Here is a 23,251-nt window from a genome sequence, read left to right as displayed (position 1 = left end):
TACGTCCGCCGGGGCGGGGCCTATGAGCTTACGGGGCCAGTACAACCGAGCCGCGGCAGCAGGCAGCACCAGGTTAGAAAACGAGCGCACACAATTATCACACTCAAAGTAGTTGGTTCACATATGTTTATGTAATTGGCCTAATTAATTATTTAGATTTTGATTGTCATTAAAACAGAAATCTATTAGTGTATCCCCCCCCCCCCACACACACACATACACACATCATTCTGAAAGGTCAGTTTTTTCAAACCAACATGGCTCAGTTCAAAAATGTGTTTCAAAATGAAACTCCTCATCTCTCCTCTGATCCTCTGACATGATTTTGACATCGTGTTATTTGAAAACACTACACTACAAACAGAGAGAGAAGTCTAATCTGTCACTGGATTTAAATTATTGCCTCTGACTGCACTGAATGCAGAAAAATAAAAAAGTGTCCATGTCCTAACCTCTGTCATTTAAGGAGTGTATAAAAATAAGAAAGGCCTTTTACAGAGAAATGTGTAGCTTTGTGTCGTACATTTCATATTGTTATATATATATATATATATATATATATATATATATATATATATATATATATATATATATATATATATATATATATAGTGACACATGACTGTACCTATACCTAGGTACCTATATGCCTGTAGTCTACAGCATCTACATGCACGTTAATAACTCAAAAGAGCTTAGAAATACAACTCCCACAATTCCCCCTTCTTCAAACCCACTACGCATGCGTCCTCCGGCTGGGCCATTATTTTGTCCTCCTCAAGCTTCAAATGAACAACAGGCTAAGCGTTCCTTGAAATGAATTAAATATTAATAGACGGAAGGAGAGTTTTATCTTTTTGTTTATCACCGCCGACTTAAATGGCGTCCCTCGGTCAGTAGCTCGTTGTGTCGCCGGGCTCTTCAGTCCTCCGTTGGACTCGGAGGCCGAAAACAGAGAGCGGAGTGACAGCCCCGTTAAAGCCAGCAGATTGGGTGTTTATCTAGTTGGCTAGCCACCTAGCTAGCTTCCTAGACAGCTAGGAGGGGAGGAAAAAAGCCCGAAAGGACCATTTGATCACCTCGGAAAGAGAGAGCTGTGGCCGTCCCTGTCCTTTCCAACCGGCAGAGGGGATGGCACACCTTCGAGACATGCAAAACCAGGTACAGAAATCATCTTTTCACCACCAACTGTCACCTCCCCTCCTCTTGCTCAAGGCGAGGCGAACCCCCATGACTGTTTCCATGAATAGGTGGGTGGGGGTCTTAGCCATTAACACAACGTGATCAAATCTATATACACACATTTAAATTCTGTTATATTTCATGTCCTTGCTAATGTCAGTATCAGGTGAAACAATGAAAAAAAATGACAAAAACATGTAATCAGAAACTCTGGATTACATGACACTTTTCAGTAATATTGTCAAAGCCTCCATTCTTTTAGACAAGCAGTTGTCACATATTGTAGATACTAAAATATTTGAATTTCAGTGACTTCATAAAGTGCCTCCTTCTCAAGTTATCATTCATTTCCTGCTGTTAGGAAGAGAGACAACCAGTGAACTTTCAAGCCTCTTGTATTACAGCACAGTGAAAAAGTCTTCGGCCACCAAAGATTTGTACTTTTAGCAAAGTTCTAATGAGGATATTTATGTATTTATTTCTCTGTGTCTTTATTAAGATACAAAGAATACAGAGAACATGTACATTATCACACTAAAAAATCCAGAATAAAATGGCTTCTTCAGACTAAAGTCAGTATTTAGTGTGAAACATGGAATCGTACAACCGGAACAAAAGGGAATGTGACAACCAGTATTGAGCTTTGGACATGTCTTTAATGCGACTTGGTGTAAATATACCAGAAGTTTAATATGGCAAATGTCATATTGTCTGCCCAATAGAGTTCAGGACATGTTAAGTGGAAAGACAGGTCACACTAAATACTTAAAACTTTAGCCTTTTGAAGTTTTGTATTAATGACAAAGTTTAAGATGGCTTAAGACTTATGCACAGTACTGTGGATACTATAATATTTGAATCTTGATGACTTCTGAAAATGCCTCCTACACAAATCATCACTAATTTCCTGCTGTTATGAATGCTGTTATGTTACGAGAGACAACCACTGAACTTTCAAGCTCCTTGAATTACACACTGGCACAAAGTTCAATCTAGAGTCCAGGTAATTACGTGGGCCGTGACTGAATAGATATGTATCAGCACAGATAAGAAAGGTTAATCATCTTCTTTTCCATTCGAGCAGTGCACGAGAACATTTCATATGCCAACAGATAGATGCAACTTCTCCTGTCACGTCTAATTAGCCTTTTTAAAAGAGCATCCATGTGTGAAACAAGTCGTTTGCTCTTGTGCTGTTCAAGTGCTTGGCAAGGGATACACACACATCATGACATACACTCGATAATTTAGTGCTTTTTTTGCTGTCACTGGACCAGAATACCCGGTTGGACCCGGAGGAGTACTTCACCAAGCAGGAGCGTATTGGGAAGGGGTCCTTTGGAGAGGTCTACAAAGGTATCAACAACCGCACAAAGGAGGTGGTGGCGATTAAAATTATAGATCTGGAGGAGGCGGAGGACGAGATTGAAGACATTCAGCAGGAGATCACAGTGCTGAGCCAGTGTGATAGCCCTTTTGTTACCAAGTATTTTGGATCATACCTGAAGGTGAGATGATGACGCAGATCATGAAGTCGTACATACACTTTATTTACAGTTATCAACATGAGTGCTCAGAGACATAAACACCAATGCCATACAGGAACATGAAAAGCATGACTTTTTAAGAGCTCGGCTGCGCGAAAACAATGTTACATTGTACGTTTCTTTGAACCATGGCTATGTTAAATTTGTATGTTTTATATGTACCATGTCAACGTATCTAAAGTACCATAGTTTAGTTCTGGTTACATGTATATGAGCTGATTTTGTCAGTGGGAGGTGGAGGGGATGGTCGATGGCGGACACCTACGTGAGACAGCTGCCAAGCTGCAGAGCACAGTTCAAGACTAGACGTTGGCAATATATATATATATTTTTTTTTTTTTTTTCAGCAAGATATCGGTAGTATTTCTAGTAGGGACTATGCCACCAAATCAATGTTTTTTTTTCAGCAAGACTTCAGGGGCATCTTCAGCCCCAATTGTGCCACCAGAACTGTTTGGTGTTTTTTTTTGTTTTTTGAGAAATCGGCAGCATATCCAGCAGTGATCGAGCCACTGAAACGATTTTTTAGCTACTCATTGGTAACATTTCCAGTGGCAACTGAGCCACCAAAACTGATTTTTTTAGTTAGACATCTTTGTCATTTCCAGACGTGATTGTGCCACCAAACTGTTGTGTTTTTAAGCAATACATCAGCAGCATTTCCAGCAGCAATTGAACCTCTAAAACTTTCTTTTACCAAAACATCTGCCACAATTCCAGCAGTGGTTGAGCCAGCAAAAATGTTTTTTAGGGAGATATTTCGGCATTTCCAGTGACAATAGAGCCACTAAAACTGGGTGTCTTTTAGCAGCATTTCAAGCGGTGATTGTGACACCAAAACCGAGAATTTTTTTTTTTTAGAATTTTTTCTAACCATAACCAACTGATTTTTGTGCCTACACATCACAACATGTTAACCAGTTTTCAACATATCTGCTACATAATAACGTATAAATATTACATATCTGTGGATTACAGAAACGTTTAATTACAACATTTATTCTTGTTGAGGTTGTTTTTAAATCTTAAACTTTAAACATCTTATATCGAGTGTTTTCTGTCTTCTCAGGGGACCAAGCTGTGGATTATCATGGAGTATTTAGGTGGAGGATCTGCTCTGGATCTGGTAAGAAGATTTATATTTTTATACAGCTTACAAAGTTTTACACAAATCTTAAGAAGTGGCACTTGAGGAACTAAACTTGACTCATTTCTAGCTCTCTCTCCCAACCTACACCTTTTTCTGATTAATGTGTTCCTCCTCCTAGCTCCGTCCAGGGCCTCTTGAAGAGACTTACATTGCTACTATACTGAGGGAAATACTGAAGGGGCTGGAGTATCTGCACTCTGAAAGGAAGATCCACAGAGACATCAAAGGTAGACATCATGCAGTGAAGAATAAAAACCCTCATTATTATTTAGCATCTTATAAATATAATTTTTATATCATTCTTCTGTGTTGGTCTGGTGCAATGCCAGATATTGTGCTATAACTCAGAGCTAATTTACAGCAGTATGGTGTACTGATTAGAGAATCTATTTACTGCTTTGATGAGGGAGCTGTCAGATAACAACATGTATATCCAGTCTTAACCAGATGCTGGACAGAAAAAAGTCTACACACTGAAATATGTCACCAATTTGTGTAAATGTATTAACGCCATCTGTTAAATCTCACAACATACTGTAGGTGTAAAATTTTATCCGTACATGGAGCTAATTTTGCTCCTTTGCAGCTGATGTTGTGCTCATGTGCTCTTACATATTTGGGAATTAATTGGAGAATCACAAAAATAGCCAACGGCAGTGAATCAGGATGCAATATAACCACTTTTGGCAATATGAGCCCTCAATTTACATCCATAAAAAAGTGTTTGTTTTGGCCACTGACAGGCTCAGGTTTTCTATTACCAAACCCACCAGACTTTACTTAGATTATCATTAATTTCTTCATTGTTAAACACGTCGACAGGAACAAAATAAAACTCACAAAAAACATTGTGGTTCATCTTTCCAACATTCTAACAATCACAAGCCCTGATTTGATTTAAATAAACTCTCATTTCACTCAGTTAAATGTGAAAATATACTGACACTAAAACTACAATTTATTTAAATAAACAATCTGAGCCTGTCAGTGACAAAAACAGGTCTTTGTGGTGGAAGTGCATTGATGGTGCATAAATGGGTGATTATGTTGCAGCTGTTTTTACCACTGCTGGCTGCAGCCCTCTCGCTCAGTGTTGTTCCCATTAGTCACTTAGATACAAAAACATATAAAAAAAAAACAAAAACTAACAAGTCAATATTTTAGAGATTACTCACTCTTTGTATTTTGACTGTCTTTCTTCCTCGGTCTCTTTCTCCCAGCTGCCAACGTGCTTTTGTCGGAGCAGGGCGACGTGAAGCTGGCAGATTTTGGGGTGGCGGGACAGCTGACAGATACCCAGATTAAGAGGAACACATTTGTCGGTACACCTTTCTGGATGGCTCCAGAGGTTATCAAACAGTCCGCGTACGACTTCAAGGTGAGGCCAGAGTCTGTGGAGCGGACAAGAGACACTGTGTGTTACTGCTTTGAGTCAACACTCTCTTTAGGTTTGTTTTACTTTTACTCCATGGAAGTCCATTTTTACCAGTGTGATGAAAAAAGAAATCCTGCTGGTTATAATGATGACAAACCTTTTCAAAATAAGGTGTTAGTGTCTCAGAATAATGAGAAACTCAAAATATTGATGTAGTTTAGCTTCTCATCATTGTAATATAATGTAATGACTTAATGTAGTTATTATTATGAGATACTAAACCATTATTTAGCGATGCTAAGCCTGAGGTATTATTTGGAGATACTAAGTAATTGTTTTGAGATAACAACCAATTACTTTGAGATAAGTAATTTTTTAAATACACATTACTAATATTCAGATAGTAACTCATTATTTTGAGATAGTAATTCAACACTTTGAGAACGTTTTTCATTGCAAAGACTTAAAGGGGTTTTTTTTCATCACACAGACAGAAACTGGCTTGCAGACACTTGTGTTTTGTAATTGATTGAGACACTGCATGAAATTTCAGCTCGGAAAGAATTATTTGATCCACTTCATTTTAGGAAAGGGACTACATTTTAACCCCTTGCAGTTTCACCAGTGTCTGTATGAGAAGTTATCTCAGCTCACTAACTCTCATCACTGTCCCTTTCAGGCTGATATTTGGTCCCTGGGAATCACTGCCATTGAGCTGGCTAAAGGGGAACCTCCGAACTCTGACCTCCATCCCATGAGGGTCCTTTTCCTCATCCCGAAAAACACTCCACCCACACTTGAGGGACCCTACAGCAAGCCCTTCAAAGAGTTTGTGGAGGCTTGTCTAAATAAAGACCCTCGTTTTGTGAGTAAAACACCTGCAGCATCCATCAGCACTGAAGCAGAACTCAAATAGGATCAGACATGCTTGTTTGTGGTTAAATAAGATCAGAAATTTGGAAAAGAATTCCAAAGTGTCAGACTTTGATCATTTATCCTGAAAAATATGTTTTGATTGGATTAGCATGCCTTGTCCGTAAGAGGAATTACGATTTGTGCTGTGCTTTCTCAAACATTCAAAACCAATCCAAATCACATTCTTGTTTTGCACCAAAAATATGTTAATCTTAGTAATTTAATGGTGAGACGTACTCATTATTGAAGCGTCTTTCAGCATGTGTCAGCTAGATAACTGATCCCAGCTGATCCAGCTTCAGTCACTGAATGTTTATCTTGTTTTCTGCTTTTCTAACGTGTCTGCACAGAGGCCAACAGCCAAAGAGCTCCTAAAGCACAAGTTCATCACACGCTACACCAAGAAGACGGCCTATCTGACAGAGCTGATTGACCGCTACCGCCGCTGGAAGTCAGAGGGGCACGGGGAGGAATCCAGCTCTGACGACTCAGATATGTGAGCATGACAGGGGTGTAACAGTACGAAAAAAGTGATGGTTCGGTTCATACTCAGGTTTAGGGGTCACAGTTCGACACAGCAGTTTGGTACACATGAATAAACCATTAGAGCCCAGGGGAACACAAATTCATACGCTTAGATTCTGCTATTTTCAAAGGATTTAGTTGAAACCACGTTGTTAAGTTACTGACATGTTAGAGAATTTCATAATGAACATGGTTTATCGACTCGAAGTTACCCACCAAGTTGTATCAGTAAAAATGTTTTATGTGTTGCCTACTTTAAAATTCCCATTTCGTCACGAATAAAAGACTTAGTGTGTGGGCATGCCTTCTCCTATTTCTGCTAATAGGAAACAGCTACACACACACACACACACACACAGTTATAACACTTAAATTGTCCTCAATATATAAACATTTTCCCAAATCTCTCACATTTTTTAAATCTCTCTTTCTATCCTCTAAATTCTGTTTCCCATTTTTTTTCTTTCCATCCCTCCTTCAGGGATGCTGATGGTGATGTGGACACATGTCCCATGTGGACCTTCCCGACAGTCAGACCCAACTCTATGAACAAGTTACAGAAGGGCTACACACACACAGATTCAGAGGTAAGACGCACCCAGCACACAGACTCAAATCTTATGTTTTTGTTTGTTTGTTTTTTCCTGACACTGTTTTAACTCTTTCCAGTCAGGAGATTCGGTGAAAAGGCAACCCAAGTCACAATGCTTGTCTGCTTTGGTAACACCCATCTTCAGAGAGGTAGGCCGAACTGTTGGGGAATGGGGATTATATATATTGAGCACAGCACAAGAGCACACTTTAAACTAGTGTAGTTAACCCTGTCTAAAAAAAGTGGCTTTTTGAAACTCATCTTAATTTGGAACATATTTTTTGGTTACACAACAAACAACAGTTTTTTCTATTTGATATTTTTCTACCACAAGTTGAAGGAGAAGCGGAGGGCGAGCGGCGGTGGCGTAGGAGCCATTGAGGAGCTGGAAAACGCCTTCAACCTGGCCGAGGAGTCCTGTCCGGGCATCTCCGATCGCCTTGTCACACACATGATGGAGAGAGTGTGCAGGTGAGACGCTGACCCAGTATCACAACTATCCAGTGCAATGTTCATTATGCAGCAGAAAACATTCATTTATGAATCAACTGATTTTACGTCGTCTTTCCAGGTTTTCTTTAAATGGTAACACCACCCCGTCTTCGCGGTGAAACCCCAGCTGGATGTAACTTGATCCTGCTCCCTTTTTTGTCTCCCAGACCCACCCAACGCCTCAGATAAGGACCACAGAGACCCCTCCTCCTCCTCACCTCCACCCCTCATATCTTTGCACCCTTCCCAGTCCTGTCCCCCAAGAGATCTTTTAATTAGTTATAATTAAATATTTTTACAGTTTTTCTTTAAGAGCGGAGAGTATTTAAAACAAAAAAGCCATGACATTTAGAGCGTTGTGTATACCTGTTAGATTGAGAAGAAAAAAACTATAATAAAGTCTATGGAAAATGTCTCATCGTCTTGTTTGGTGTTACTGTTTGATTATTAGACATTTAATCTGTTCAGTGCGTTACAGCTCAGTGTGAGGCTGCACATTATACTGTAAAATCAGTGTTCCTGCAAATCTTTAAAAAAGTATTAAAAGGCCTTGAATTCTTTCATCTAAAAATGAGGCCTTAATTAGTATGAAAATGTCTTAAATAAATCTTTCAAAGGTCTGAAATACCAAGATGTGGGGAGTGGGGATTTCAGAATTTTCTTGACATTGCATTGTTAAATACTAAAATAATTGGTCACATTGTTTTTGAAAAAAAAATACTGAATGCCTCACAGTAACTAAACATCTAGATTGTTTAGGTGTGTGTTGGTGTTCCTTCTGCGCAGTGATTGGGTTGGCGGATGCAGTTCACTGTAAAGAAAATAGTTCCTACATAAAACTGTTCACTATGTCTGTGGATTATCTTGAGTAACAGGGTCATTACTTCTAAAAAGAGAAATTGCTGTTGAGTTTTCAACATTTTTTTGTTTTTTTGCCCTTTTGAGCACCACAAGCCAAGTTCTATTATATCTTAGAGAAGGCAGGCATCTCTACGGCCGATATCTCCAACACACAGCCACTTACAACAAAACAGTCTAAAATTACTACAGGTAACAGGAAACTACAGGTAAGAGGAAAAATATGTGTTTTTGCTTTTGGGGTGAGCCGCCCTTTAAATGTATTTCCTTTATTAATTGTTGGATTATAACGGTATTACCATTTTCGTGTTCTCTTCTTTAACAACCACAAAAAAGCTTGTAAGCATGAGGTTTCGGGTAATTAACCTTCCTACACACACTGTACTCTAATTACTGAGGCCCTGTTGGCGAGGACAGGGTCACTTTGTCACAGGCAATTAATCTCACTGAAACAAGCAGTGAGGAGACGCTTCATGCTGTGACTCAGCATGTTGTAACTGGACAAGATATATCCATAAAAAAAAAAAGGCTCCAGCCACATTAGAGATTAATAAAGTTTAATAAAACTTTTATTACAATATATGCATCAAGAACAATATTTGGTGCTTTAATATTGGATAAAAACAGCACAAAGAGGAATGTCAAGAACTCACATCTTGGCTGGTGAGGGAAACGTTGGCTACGCTGACCTCATCGGGTCACTATTAACCTCCGTGGTCATGGAAACCACAAAGTACTCAGCAGTTGGGACCGGTATAAGTTATTACCTCTTAAATCTCACTGCATCAATGAAAACACAAAACAGTTAACGCTCCCTGGCACATGACTTCACTTTACACAGGAATTACTTCTAGTTGATTGAAAGCACCAAAGACAGGCATCACACCTGATCTGCACGTCCTTCATCTGTCAGGTCTACAGGAAGACTGTAAGAGGTCACGGGTCACAGTTTTCTATTCATATCAAACTTAAAAGGAGCTTAATGACACTTGAATGTTGTTGTACTTAAAGACACTGATCTGAGAATTGCACCAATGGATACGATTTGGACAGTAGAGGGATGAAGCTGATCCCAGCACAGCACTAAAGGGAAAATTCACCTGAAAATTTGACCAGACGGGGTCGAGAGTTGCATGCAGATGATAATATGATCAACACTGGACTTTTCAATGGACAGCTTGTGCGGTCACTTCTAAACCAGCGAAAAACATGTTTTCTCTTGACACAATGAATATTGAGATTATGGCATAACAATGGCGCAAAAAGCTACTTCTGCTACTAGTTTCCACCACAGTCTCTCTCACTCTTCCAATGAAGCTCTTTCACAGAGCGAAGGTTAGCACGTGCTTTGAGAAATGATTTAGAACTAAAAGCACTTCATACAAGCAGCAGTACTTTGGTTTTCTAAATAGCAAAAAAAAAAAAACATGATAAGGGAACAAAAAATGGAAAAGTAACAGTCTGTATCAAAGATATATGCCACCATTTTTTAAAGATGGGTCACGTGACTTCATTTGAGTAACTGGCAAAATAAAAGAAAAAAGAAAAAGAACCGTGAGAAAATATATAAACATAATACTGTTTGAATATACTAGACTGTATGTATAAAAACAAGAAATGACTCCATATCCCATGTTGGATTGGAATAAAAATAGTGGCAAGCAGTACGGGTCAAAAACCAGACACCCTTTACACGTTCTCTCAAGTCAAGCTCGAGCAGGGGCTCAAATACCTGCAGAGGAGAAAAAAAAAAAAAAAGGTTACGAAAATTAAGCCCGGACACACAGAGGACCAAAATCACAGATAACGCAGTTTCATTTAGGAGTCTAATTTACAAAAGCTGGAAATTAGGTGTCTCATTTGTTGCGGTGTGAGCAGTGTGTCTGCATTAGAGTGAGTGTTGAGTGTATCTGTGGGTCTTTCTCATACCACATCATTTTCACGCATGGGGGCTGTCTCCCTCGCCGTCTCCCTGCTTCTGCATCTGGGCCTGCATCTTGGCAATCATCTCCTGCATTCGTCTCAACTGCGCGACACAGAACGTCAACACGTTAAACAGGGAGACAACAACCCCACCTTCCAGTGGTGCAGTTTAACTAAGCACATTTTTCATTTTTCATGGCACCTTATACTTTTCTCCACCACATTTCAGAAGAAAATATGGTGCTTTCTACTTCACTACATTTATCTGAACGCTTTTGTTAATGTACAGATTAAGATTTCTGCATAAAAACAACAGTTTAAAGAATATGATGTTTTGTTATAAATTAGATTACAGTTTATTTAAGTGTAGCTGCAATGATTAGTTGATTTATTTTGGTAGACATCTGAGTCTTGAATATACTTACTTACTTTTACTAAACTTTCAATACGCGACATTAACTTGCAACAGAGTATTTTTACAGTGTGGTATTTGTACATTTACTTAATAAAGGATGTGAAGAGTTCTTCTACCACTGCGCACTTCAAACAAACCACAATTCCTTAAACATCTGGATTTTACGTGTCTCACTAATGTCTGTCAGTTGTTCGTTGTCTAGAAACGACTGGGACAACTGCAAGAGAAACCACCTGTGAACCTGAATCCTTTACCAGTTTAACACAGGTATTATGAGATCAAAACAGAAAACAGAAAGAATTATTCTTATCGTTTAAAGGAAAAGTTCACCCACAAAATGATAACGTTAAATAAATAAAAAAATAAATAACAAGGAGCAGTGGCTGAAATCTCTCACCTCAGCCTCCTTTTCCTGGAGGATCATGTCCTTGTCCATTTCCTCCGGCTCCGGTCCCTTTCTGCAGCAACACAACTAGTTACTTTTGAAGTTAAATGCAACAGTCGACCTCTGATATTTCTGCAGCATGTATGCCAATTAACAAATAATCATTGATTAAAAAGCACAATCGGATGTTAGGAATGCAAAATCACCATGTGATTATTTATATATAGCTTTTTAACATCTGAGTCAGCAGAGATGTTTGTGTCTGTGTGCACGCCTGAGAGTGCACACTGAACCATTATAAGTAGCACGAGGCAAACATGACAAAAGCCACACTGAGAAGGTGAAGAAGGGGTCAGTGGGTTAGTTTTTCTTTGCAGAAGAGAAAAGTGGGCAGCTACGACAAATAACTACAAAGAGATGAAAGCAGGAAGATTCAAGAGAGAAGCAGCGAGTGCGAGAGTGAGGGGAACAGCGTTACCTCCCCCAAATGAACCAAAAAAAAACAGCAGTACCTCCAACAGTCCACTCATGGGATTGGACAAGTCAAGACCAGACCGCCATCATTGGACAGATGGCGAGGCAATGTGAAAGCTACTGCCGTATCCCGGGCTGGCATTGGAGGAAAGTCTAAAAGAATCTTTTGGGTCTACATTGAGGGTTAAATGATGATATGTCCACACTATGTTAAATGACACACACAGTAATCCTGCTTATGACCTCTAAAGATACTCAGACTACACATGCCATTTAGCTACCAACTAACCATGAAAAACCACAACCCACTACGGCCCGCAGCTTTAAATTTACTCCTGCTTGGGGACCACGGCCTAACTGATGTAGAGGACATGCAAAATGATGAGTTAGAGCTACAGAATGACACCAGTTCAACAATATGCTACTGTATAAACAACACAAGATTAACTGGAAGAATATGATCCATTACACATAAATTAATCTTGTCACTCAGCTTCCATATACACAGCTCCGATTGTTTCCGCTGGGTTTTTATTACTGGAACATCTGTGGTGTCTGTTGTGCACATGTGACTGACTGACTGTGACATTTCTGTGTTGTACTAATTATATACGTCTTATCAGAAGCTGTTTGAGGTGGGGGGGAGGTGCAGAAAAGCAGGCTGACAGACAAGTACGTACGCAGGAGACAGAGGCAGAACGTAACCATGGGAGGACAACCTGCCACCCCGTTTGAGGCGGTCCGAGCGGAAGTTCTCGTAGTGGAGGTCCTGGGTCACTTCCTGTAGATCCTGCATGTGAGTGCTGTGGAGTTGTGAGAAAGTCAACAGCCAATGAATACCCTTTGTACTGTCATTTTGAAAAAGAAAATCTGTTCTTTTAGTCCTGGGCAGAGGCAGTCTGGTGATGGAGTGCAGCATTACATGAGAAATGTCTTTATTCAGTGTTGTCAGTATCTACCTCTCTCCTTTACTGCCTTGGCTACATGTTTTCTTGTAAGCTACTCCTAAAAAAAAAAAAAAGCTATTGGCAGGGGCTTATTTGGGAGGTGGTCCAATAGTCAAAAAAATTACTTCCTGAACAATTTTCCTTGACCTCAATGGAAAACGTCTTGAGGTCAGAGACAGATGTGAGGGAGAATTTATGAGGACCAGGAAAAAAGGAACAGCAGCAGCTCGGTCCTGTGGGACCAGGCTTGGGAACCGGGGGTTGTTAGTTAAAGTCTCTCCATTTAATGCATGTCCTGTTTGTGCATTTATGTGTATTGCAGACCTGTGTGTATGTAACACAAATAACAAAAGAGTGACAAAATTGAATTCCCCCTCTGGAATCAATCATTTGTGTCTTTGTCTTCTGAAAACTTACAGTGGTGAGTGTTAATGACGTGGGTCTGAAGGTTAACAACATAAGGCTCATCTTACAGCCTTTTTATACAAGGTATTAATATGTGTTTTAATGATCCAAACACCAATCGACAGCTGAGACACATTCCTGTTCATACCTCTATCTATTATGTGTCTCTAGCTGACCATTTGTGTTCAGGTTTCATTACTGTCTACACGTTACTGCTAACATGAACCTAGTCATGAATAGCATTTTTTTGTGTCACCAAAACAACCACCACGTCCTACATTGCTGACGCAGTCCTTAGTCGAGGACGCATCAGGACGTATTAGCGGTTACACTTCAAAAGATATGAAGTCAAACGCGTCCCAGACCACCTCCTGAAATGGTCTGAGTGATCAGATCATAATGCGTCTGAAAACTTTGGCACATTGAGTACGGTTGTTTACACTCTTCCTCCTGTCAACATGCATCCAAATTAGTACGACTGTATTAAAAGAACTGTTTAATTTATACGTGATAGATATATTTGTTTTCATGAACGGCCAAATGGTGCGCTGTTGCTAAAAGTTGCTGCAGTGAGGAAGTGCGGGATAGCATTATCTCCTTTCCTTTGATAAATGATGGTCCAATGTATCCTGTGCTAAAGGACGTAAGACAGGAAGCATTGGAGCTCTCTTCCTTAGCGTTAAGAGAATTTGACCAGGTCTTATCATAGCTGCCCACGAAACACTTCCAGGTCATTTCACTCAGTTAGTAAGCTTCCTAGACAAAAAATAGCCATGCTTTTATTATGTTTAAAGGCATCCCGCCAAACTAACAATCTCCATAAGCTAGCTATGGTTTCTTCCTGCAGCATTTGTAGGAAAACCGATAGGTAACTTTACAAAACTATACAAAGTTTGGTAGCTCAGTAGCTTTTAATATGACCTGACAACCTTATCACTAACATTTTAAGGAAAAAAGAAAAGCAGAGGGATAAAGCCTCTTCTACCACTCACATCAGCATAATCCGCAGCTTGAGGAAATCGTTGTGTTCTGGATTCTCCACCTCCACCACTCCCCAGGGGTACAGGCGGCCCCTCACCTTCTTCCCTTTGGCCTCAATCTGCTGGTTGGATCCCACCACAGCGAAAGGGATGCTGGCCTGGAAAAGAGGAGTAGTGTAATTGGTTCATAAATAATTACAACACTTTAAACCAATGTTAGTAGAGGATACAAAGCTGCCTTCTTTTACTCTTCTGCTACGCTGCTGTGGTTAAAAAAAATACACCGACTCAAGTTTGGTATTAAGGAAGCAATATTCATTTAGGGATGAAAAGTTTTGAAAGAGAGGAGAGTTTACCTTGAGGATTCTTGTCTGCTCTTTGAAGTCCTCATCCTCATCTGACTCAGCATCAGGAAGGTGGTAAATCTTGATACCGTGTTCATCAATCTCATCCAGAATCTTTTCCGAAAAGACAAAACACGGGCTTATTATCACCCTTTTATTACCAGTTATGTAGTGGTACATTCTGTAAATGACATCCTTGTTTTGCCCTTCTCACTACTCTGCCTTGACTCTTTCTGTCTCACTGTTATTTATCTGCCTTTTGGTTTTAGACATTGTTTCTTTGGGTACAAACAGTGTTTTCATACACTGGATGGCCACAGCAGTGATAATGAGCACATGATAGCTGCCGTTTATTTCAGGAACTTGAAAAGATCCAAAACAATGGGTGACTGTGTTGTCCTCACCCTGCGCTTGAGCCTCTCCCTCTCTCTGAGGGTGAGCGTGTCTGCCTTGGCGATGACAGGAACCACGTTGACCTTATTGTGAATGGCCTTCATAAACTGAACATCCAGGGGTTTCAGGCTGACAGGACAGGAAACAGACAGGCACAAGTTCAAAGAGAGACAACAGAATTCAAAAAAGTACTGATGAAAATCAGACAGTGAAGAGGGCATAATAAATATGGTTGTTAAAATAGAAAGAAACTTCTGTGCAAATTTGGCTAACTGAAAAGCCATGTAAGCAGGGATTTGACTATGTTTTTTTTTTTTTACCGCGGGTAAATAAGCATAGTATCACTGCAGTTAGGTGATTTACTGCCCCTGAAAATTACACTTAGTTTTTCATTTGGACTTTACAGTACCCCCACCCACACTTGGTGCTATATTCACAGAGTATTATGCACATATGCATAATAAATATGTCGGTATAATTCTCTGGTTTATCAGTTCAGCGTGTGTTGAATGTGAATTTGCAGGTCCGCGTGTTATAGAAGACTGGTGTATGAAATGTATCCTCACTGAGCTGCATTTATTTAAACTATGACGGTCACTTCTCTTGCCAGGGTTCGGTCTCATTCCCTCTCCTCTCCTAGCAGTTCTCATACTCATACAACTGAAGTTACATCCACAGTATAACGCCAGGGAGAACACTGCGCGTTTTTACAACTTTAGTGTAAGAGTATGTGATGTTTATTACAACTTTCAGCTATCATCACAGCCCTGTCTGTAAGTGTTTAGGTATGTATTGCAGAACTCACCCGTGGCCAAGCGGAGAGATGAAATAGAAGCAGCAGTGAACTCTATTGTCAACAATGTGTCTCCGATTGAGACCGCTCTCGTCATGGAGGTAGCGCTCAAACTGGTCATCAATGTAGCTGATGATGGTGCTGAAACTGGATTAGAAAAATATACTTCATATTAAAGATATAGTATGTATCACAGTATTATGCAAAAACTAATTAATACCAGTACCATATCCACTAAATACTAGAATCATTAGCCCAGATGAATAAATTCTTAAAATATTAGAGCAAACATTTTTGACTGTGTCTCATCACTGTTTAGGATCACACTGGGTAATTTAAATTTAAAATCACCTCATCTCCTCATCAGCATACAACCTAAAAATATTTCATACCAGTCTTGGCTGTTGATGGCGTCTCCATATCCTGGTGTGTCCACCACAGTGAGACGGAGCTTCACTCCTCGCTCCTCAATTTCTACCGTCGACGCCTCAATCTGAACCGTCCTTTCTATCTTTTCTGTTAGACGGAGAAAAAAAATCCAGGAACTCATAACAGCAAGTAAAGATTGGGTCAGTCTACGATTATGTGCTTTTAATACATAGGTTTCACAAAATGCTTTATAAATAAGGGTCATAAAGTGCATTTGTTTGACCTGCTGCTCCAGGGATGACTCTCTCAGGGTAAAGGTCGGTGAGGAACAGGCTGTTGATTAAGGTGGATTTCCCAAGTCCAGATTCACCTTTAGACAACAGAGAAAAATTGAATAATCTGTCAACATCAGTATGAGAAGAAAAGAAACATTACATTAATATAACAAAACTGCCAAAAAATGACTAAAGCACTGTCAGGCTCATGTTGGTGCAAACCTCTTTTAATACAGAGCTCAGTTTTGATGAGTAGAACAAAGGCGATCCTCACTGTGCTGCAGGAAACAAGACATCAGCCTGTGACGCACAGGAGGCCGTGCACCACACGGAAATACATGACACTAAATCTGACTTCAGCATTAATCTTTCCCAGAACAGTGTCAGGTGGCTGATTAAACAACCCTAGAGCCTCGGAAAGAGTGGAAGTGTTTATAATCAGTCAGCAGCACTCAGGTGAACACTCGTCAACCACTGGATAGTTTCACTCTCACAAACACTTGCAGCAAGAACTAAGAACCTGAATTTCCTCTTCTTGCTCGACTTACTGGATTAAAGAAATTGTACACTAAATACTCGTAAAAGTGGTGTTATTTGAATGTCTCTGCTAATATCGTCTGATTATGTAGGAACTAACAATATATATTGAACAAAATCTTGATTGGCTGTCCCTGAGACTGACTCTATACCACCAATATGTGCAGAGCTACTGTGCACACAAGACAGTTGGATGGACAATCAAACATCCACAGTTTGAGTGATGAAGTTTAAAAATAAAAGCTGATGGCCCGATTCCAAGACTGGGATTAATCCTTGTGCCGGACTAAAAATATATTTCCTCAGATTTTTTGCAGACTCACGGAGCACTGTTTGAGTCGAACAGACCATATGTCTCATTTCTGTCTGAGAAATCCATAAAACGACAGTATACCGTACTACCTTACAACATAAAACTACAGCAGCAGTTTAGCTTAAAGCTACAGCTTTTATATAAGTAACTTTTTGTCACATTTGCTAAAACTGTCACTACAACCACACAGTGGTACAATCATCTGTGAAAAAAAGATCATATTCCTGTTTCCCCTGGTGCTTCTAATAGCATTTTTTAGAATCTATGTCAGTGCACATCAAACAACTAATCAGATCGGAGCAGTCTCTAATGCAGCTCTAAATTATGTCAATCACGACTCATGCACTGCGGTCCAACTGTCAAACTAGGCAGCACTGATCAAATATTAAATTTCTCACCTCAAATGTTTTCAGAAACATATTTTAGTGTACTGTTTAGCTGTTAAATGAGAACGTTTACACCAGCCAGTGGACGGTGCTTGGTTTCAGCTCAATTGTTTTCTAAATGGCAGCCAGGTCACAAACTTTCTCATTCTACAGCTAAACAGTACACTAAAATATGTTTCTGAAAACATTTAAGGTAAGAAATAGGCAGTGCAGTAAAAGAATGTTCAGGACTCATATTTGGTCAGCACTGCCTAGTTTGACAGTCTGACCACAGTTCATGGGCAGTGATTGACATGATTGACATCCGCGTTCAGAGTCTCCTGGGTCCTGATTGGTTGTTGTCTTTTACGTGCTGTGGATTCCTGCACATGCAATGAGAAGCTAAGACACAGATCTATGTCATGTAATGCTGTGCAGATGTATTGACAGTTTCAACATATGAGACAAAAATCTAATTTTATAAAAGTTATCTGGTACAGCTTTGAGCAACAGCAGTGTGGGAAATTTAAGAAACTATATGTAACAGACATATGAAGCTCTTTCCTCATGTCTCACAGTCACAGAGTTACAGATGCTGAGACGTAAACAACCTAAAGCTTGTGTGCTTTACCCAGGAATGCTGCTACGGTGGTTCCCACCAAAGCCATGACAAAAGATTTGTAGAAGTCTTTACTACGTTTTAATCTGGCAACTTCCCAGAAAGTCTAGCATGGAACATTTTAATCAACACAAACATTAAATACACTACAGTCTCAGGTGCATTTGGAGGAGTTACTTTCGAGAAAAAAAGTTCAAGTGTTTTAGTACAAGAATAGAAAGTGATGCATCCTGAGAAGAAAAAAAATATAGTAAGTATACTATTTCTATCTGTGGGGGAGAACTGCGACTATCTACAAGTACTGCACAGGAAAACACTGATTTATTTAAGAACCAGAGTCACACAGAAGGTTAAATAAGCACTCAATGAGTATTCTTGCAGCAGAGGGACCAGCAGGCCTCATCCACTGTGTGAATCAATCCCTCGAGGCCCGCTGGCTGCATTCCTCTCTGGTTTATTTTAAAGCAAAAGGATGAGCAGCGTTCAGGGGAGCTTCTACCCTCCCCCCTTACCAACAAGCAGGGAGGCTCACACAGTCACAGTGCTCACATCAAGAGTTTACGCTGACACCAGCTGAGCAACTACACTGACGTGACATCTGCCTTTTTGTACAGACCAAAAGCATTCATGCATATTAGATGACACCTATGCATTACTAAAGAGAAAACACTGTGCTTACTCTCAGCATACAAACAAAAGAAACTAAGCAAATCGACAAAACATTTTGCAGGCTGACTGCCAAGATCCTATCATAAGTTTATCACAAAACAAATTCACAAGTAAAAAAATAAATAAAACACATTCCTCGAATGTTCGTCTTTACTCTAACTATCTAGCATGAAGCTTGTTATCACTGAGATACACTATAATTTCCAAATTAATAAAACCTGTGTTGCATGATGACAACATGAGAAAAGGCCTGGAAAAAAGAGACGACACACTCACCTACCACCATCAATGTAAACTCAAATCCCTTTTTTACGGACTTGCGATGAACCTGATTAGGCAGGTTGGCAAATCCAACGTACCCTGGGGTCTCAGGGTTGTTGAACTGGCCCTGCTGTAGAAAAAAAAGTAAAAACAGGAGTGTCATTATTTTTAAGAAAACCTTGTTTGGTGACATTAAAATTCAGGATGAAAGAACACAGCTTTACACATAAGTATTACTTCAGTTGAAACAAGTTCTTGTTGCAAAACAGGTTTAAGTTTAACATGGTTTGACTATTATTGTAGAAATAACATGACAGCCAGTTATTAGTGCTAGAGTAGAAACCACCGAGGAGACATCTGTTCATGAACAGCCAGGATATTTACGGTGAGTCCTCTGTCGTCTGTTTGCAAAAAAAACGTCCACCCATCATTCCACTGTTTACGGCCCTTTTCTACAAATAGTGCGTCCCATGAAAAGTAGGCCAACTGTGACAATCCACACAATGGCAATGTCAAATCGAATACAAAAGGGTACAATTTCTTTATTTAGTTTGCTCATTTTGGCCACACAATCTTGCAAGATTTATGAACCCTCCCTTCCCCGTGCTTTCAGCAAAGGTCATGACTGATAAGCCTGATAAGCAGTGTGTTCTGGCTCTGCCTTTGGGCCTTTCAACCCACATACAGCTATATCAGTGAGTCACAAGGATGGCGGGCAGCACACAGAGCATATGTCTGAGTGACCTAACCGACATCCAGAGGTTAATATCTGTGTTTTTAACAGCAACACAGAGCAGAAAATTAATGTGCGAAAAAGCACGGAGGCACAAAATGTTCCACTGAAACGACACATGAGAATGCTCAGTTAAAAAAGGTCTGGGCTCAATGTTTGTATCCTAAGATTTTAAGGGCATATTACACACAAAGCTTACTTTCTTTTCACTATTACTGCTTCACCATTAATCGAGAAGGACAGTCACTGAAGCAGAAGTAGCATACTGCGAACAGCAGCGGTACAAATGTATTATCTGGTTTCTGTTTGCCGAGACTCACCTTCATTTTGTCGGCCTGAGACATTTTTTCTCCTTGTTACACCTGAAAGAAAAGACGAAAAGCTGCATTACATACTGAGAAAGTTACTAAAGCACCCTGAGGATACTCAAATTTTGCTATAATTCTTGTGGTATCTATGGACCTTTTCTGAAATGAAGCTTATTCATTAAGGCGCACACTTACAGGCCTGACTATGAGAGTGTGTGAGAGACAGGAAGTCTGGTTTGTGCTGAGAGGCTTGTGAGAGTGCTGTGTCTCACCACAAAAAAAAATGCTTTTCCTGCTATGATAGCTGCATTACAGCTGCATCCCACTATAAAGCTATTATTTGAGGATTAAGCCATGCTGATGCTATTAATCCCAAATGGCATCATATGTTTACAGCCTGAGAGCTGGTTGTGGTGTTGTGGTTAAGTCAGTGTGTTATATTCAAACACTCATATCACAGTAAAGAGAAAAACATAACTGCAAAAGAGGATTTTGCTATTAAAACTGCACATGCCAACACATCACTACAAGCAATCTTCTTGCATTCATTAAATGTTTCTTAATAGTAGGAGTCTACCGATATTGGTTTTGTCAGGGCCGATTATTAGTAGTTAATAAGACTGACTAAACCAATACAATTTAAAATAAAAATTTAAATTCCTTGTCAATATTTGGAATTTCGAATATAAAAATCCCCAACACAAAACTTTGTTTAAATTCTTTTGCCTTTAGAAAATGTTTAATCCAAACTGAAATGTTCAACATAATATACAGCAATCATTAAAATAAAATACAGCTACAAATAGTAGTCAACATGCCAAACATTGGCTCCATTTATCGGCAGGGCCGATAATCTGTTGACCCAGAACTACAAACAACCTTTGTCGTATTTCTAATGGTTTCTTATAAGAGCTTTAATGTAACAATGAAAACAAGTATAATTAAGAAATCTCTTTATGTACAAACTGAAGTCCAGTTACCTACAACTTTAACTACTAGATATCTTATAATATGTAGAATGGGTGTCACCAAAAATAATTAACGAGGCACTGCATTGATGGATAAGTAATTGAGAGATCATTAAGAAAATAATTCTTCAATATTTTTTTCCCTCAACTTGCTTTTCGGTCTCGCTCTTCAGTCTAGCTCCTTACACGAAAATCTTGGTTCTCGTAGCTCCTAGAGTCAATAATCTGAAATGGTCTAAAACACACCCATAGCACTTAGTATTAGGATGGAATAAAATGCATATTTTTGACAGCACATGAGCCGAATATATGTGTCCAGGGTAGTTTAAAAGCTAGTTTGAGATAATGTAAAAAGCGATGTCTACTTGATTCAACAGAGAAATACGTAACTTTCACTAAAACGTACATCCGAGCCCATTTCCTTAAATTTAACGTTAGCTATTTAGCTACCGTTATTACAATGGGAATTAGCTGCTTAATTAGCAGCGGCTATGATAACGGTAACACGAACAACCCAGTGGGTGTGACTGATACCAACATTTGCCTTTGAAAACAAGCTATTCAGTGATTCTTCTTCTTCTTGTAGACGAGTCCAGATCAAAGTTATTTACCGAGCTAACAGCCATCGCTAGCTGTTCAGTGAAGCGGTACAAAGACAAGCTTAGCGTAACGTTAAAACTAACGTTAGCCGAGTAGCTTCTCCCGCAGGATGTTAACTTTAGCTAATGTTAGCGTCGCAGGTTTAACCCTACGATGCCGCCAGCACTGACTCAAATTAGTGATAAATAAGTAATGAATTAGAGAAATAAGCAGTGTTACCTCAGTGTGGCCGCAGAGAGTGTTATAGTGCAGATGGAGGTACAGAGAGACCAGCCGACGATGAAGACTAGACTTGGCGGACACCTCAAATTCTTCAGATTCCGCTGCAGCTGCTTCCTTTAGCACACAGACCACAATGCACTGGGCGAGAGGAGAGCAGCAGGCCAACACTGCACAGCAACATCTCCATACACCATGGAAATTTCTTACATTTTAATACCTTTAAAGAAAAATTTGATGTTCAATGTTCTTATAGAGAATTCAGCAGAATATGCAAAGCAATACCTCTTGCTTTAATACATTTAATACAAAACACACTCTCTCAATCAAGAATACAAGCGGTCATACCAGAGTTAAAAATTGACCAATTGCATATTAGTGATAGAAAATGTAACAACCATTTTATTAGAAAAGCTTTCAAGTGTAAATTTTTTCATGATTATACTAAAACTGCAAAAATTAGAATAAACAACGTTTTGTGTAGCACAGATAAATACTTCAAATATTTAAAATGGCCAATTCCACCAAAAGTAAAAGAAGTACAATATAAAATTATTAATAGTTATTACCCTGCAGCAGAAACTCTTAAAAAAAAGATTTGGATTTGAGGTCGAAGCCTGCGTTTTCTGTCTGGAGGAACCTGAAACTATTGAACATCTCTTCTATTCATGTAGAGTCACGAGACAATTTTGGCAGAACCTGCATACTTGGTCAAGTTCTACAATAGAGAATTATACAAACAGGAGAAACAAAAACAACCTAAAATAAATAAAAACAGGCAGGTAGCCAAACAGACATTGACACAGTAGTGCTCATTATTTCATTATAACTTGGTGGGCATTAGCACATGACAATAATGGCATAATATTGTATTACACCCTCATGTTCTTGCCAAGGTCAAGTCCCATATATATCCACTAAGGCTGTCCCATTGTTCCTTCACCATGTCATTTTTGCAGCTCAGTCTTCCCAGCATCTTTTCACATGCAACTATTTCCATCATTTGTTCCTTCCACATTTTCAGTGTGGGAGTTTGAGGTTCTTTCCAGCATCTAAGAATCATCCGGGTACAGGTAGTTACGCCAGTTATTAATACTCTAAATGCAGATTTACTTAACTGTGGCACTACTGTTCTGTCCAAGAAGACACAACCTTGGTGATGTGGGCAGATCAAATTTCAACCAGTTACTCATAAATTCCAGAACATTTCTCCATAAGGGAAACACAATGGGGCATTCCCAAAATGCATGTATGTATGTACCATGTTCTGCTTTACATTTCCAACTTAAACTGTCTTTAATTAGACCCATTTTATTGAGT

At 39.4% G+C, this 23,251-nt stretch overlaps 2 protein-coding genes across 2 annotated transcripts; one reads left to right on the top strand and one right to left on the bottom strand.

Moving 5' to 3' along the window:
• Window positions 1-747: 747 nt before the first annotated feature.
• Window positions 748-8,194, top strand: stk25b (serine/threonine kinase 25b). Its single transcript, XM_042497526.1, has 11 exons — window positions 748-1,161; window positions 2,460-2,690; window positions 3,799-3,855; window positions 3,998-4,106; window positions 5,100-5,257; window positions 5,934-6,119; window positions 6,520-6,665; window positions 7,176-7,281; window positions 7,364-7,435; window positions 7,621-7,757; window positions 7,858-8,194. The coding sequence occupies exons 1-11, from the start codon at window positions 1,132-1,134 to the stop codon at window positions 7,895-7,897; spliced, it is 1,272 nt and encodes a 423-aa protein (XP_042353460.1). The 5' UTR covers window positions 748-1,131; the 3' UTR covers window positions 7,898-8,194.
• Window positions 8,195-9,176: 982 nt separating this feature from the next.
• On the bottom strand, window positions 9,177-22,064 carry sept2 (septin 2). The gene is made up of 13 exons (XM_042497329.1): window positions 21,932-22,064; window positions 20,157-20,198; window positions 19,119-19,233; window positions 16,348-16,434; window positions 16,088-16,211; window positions 15,708-15,842; window positions 14,914-15,031; window positions 14,522-14,623; window positions 14,178-14,323; window positions 12,553-12,636; window positions 11,372-11,432; window positions 10,566-10,662; window positions 9,177-10,368 (listed from the first exon to the last, which is right to left on the bottom strand). Exons 2-12 carry the CDS (start codon window positions 20,178-20,180, stop codon window positions 10,576-10,578), a joined length of 1,083 nt encoding a protein of 360 aa, XP_042353263.1. The 5' UTR covers window positions 20,181-20,198; window positions 21,932-22,064; the 3' UTR covers window positions 9,177-10,368; window positions 10,566-10,575.
• Between the last annotated feature and the right edge of the window lie 1,187 nt (window positions 22,065-23,251).

This window comes from Plectropomus leopardus, chromosome 12 (genome assembly GCF_008729295.1).
Source record: "Plectropomus leopardus isolate mb chromosome 12, YSFRI_Pleo_2.0, whole genome shotgun sequence".
In the NCBI taxonomy this organism is placed as follows: Eukaryota; Metazoa; Chordata; class Actinopteri; order Perciformes; family Serranidae; genus Plectropomus; species Plectropomus leopardus.
This window is presented reverse-complemented; position numbering and strand designations above follow the sequence as displayed.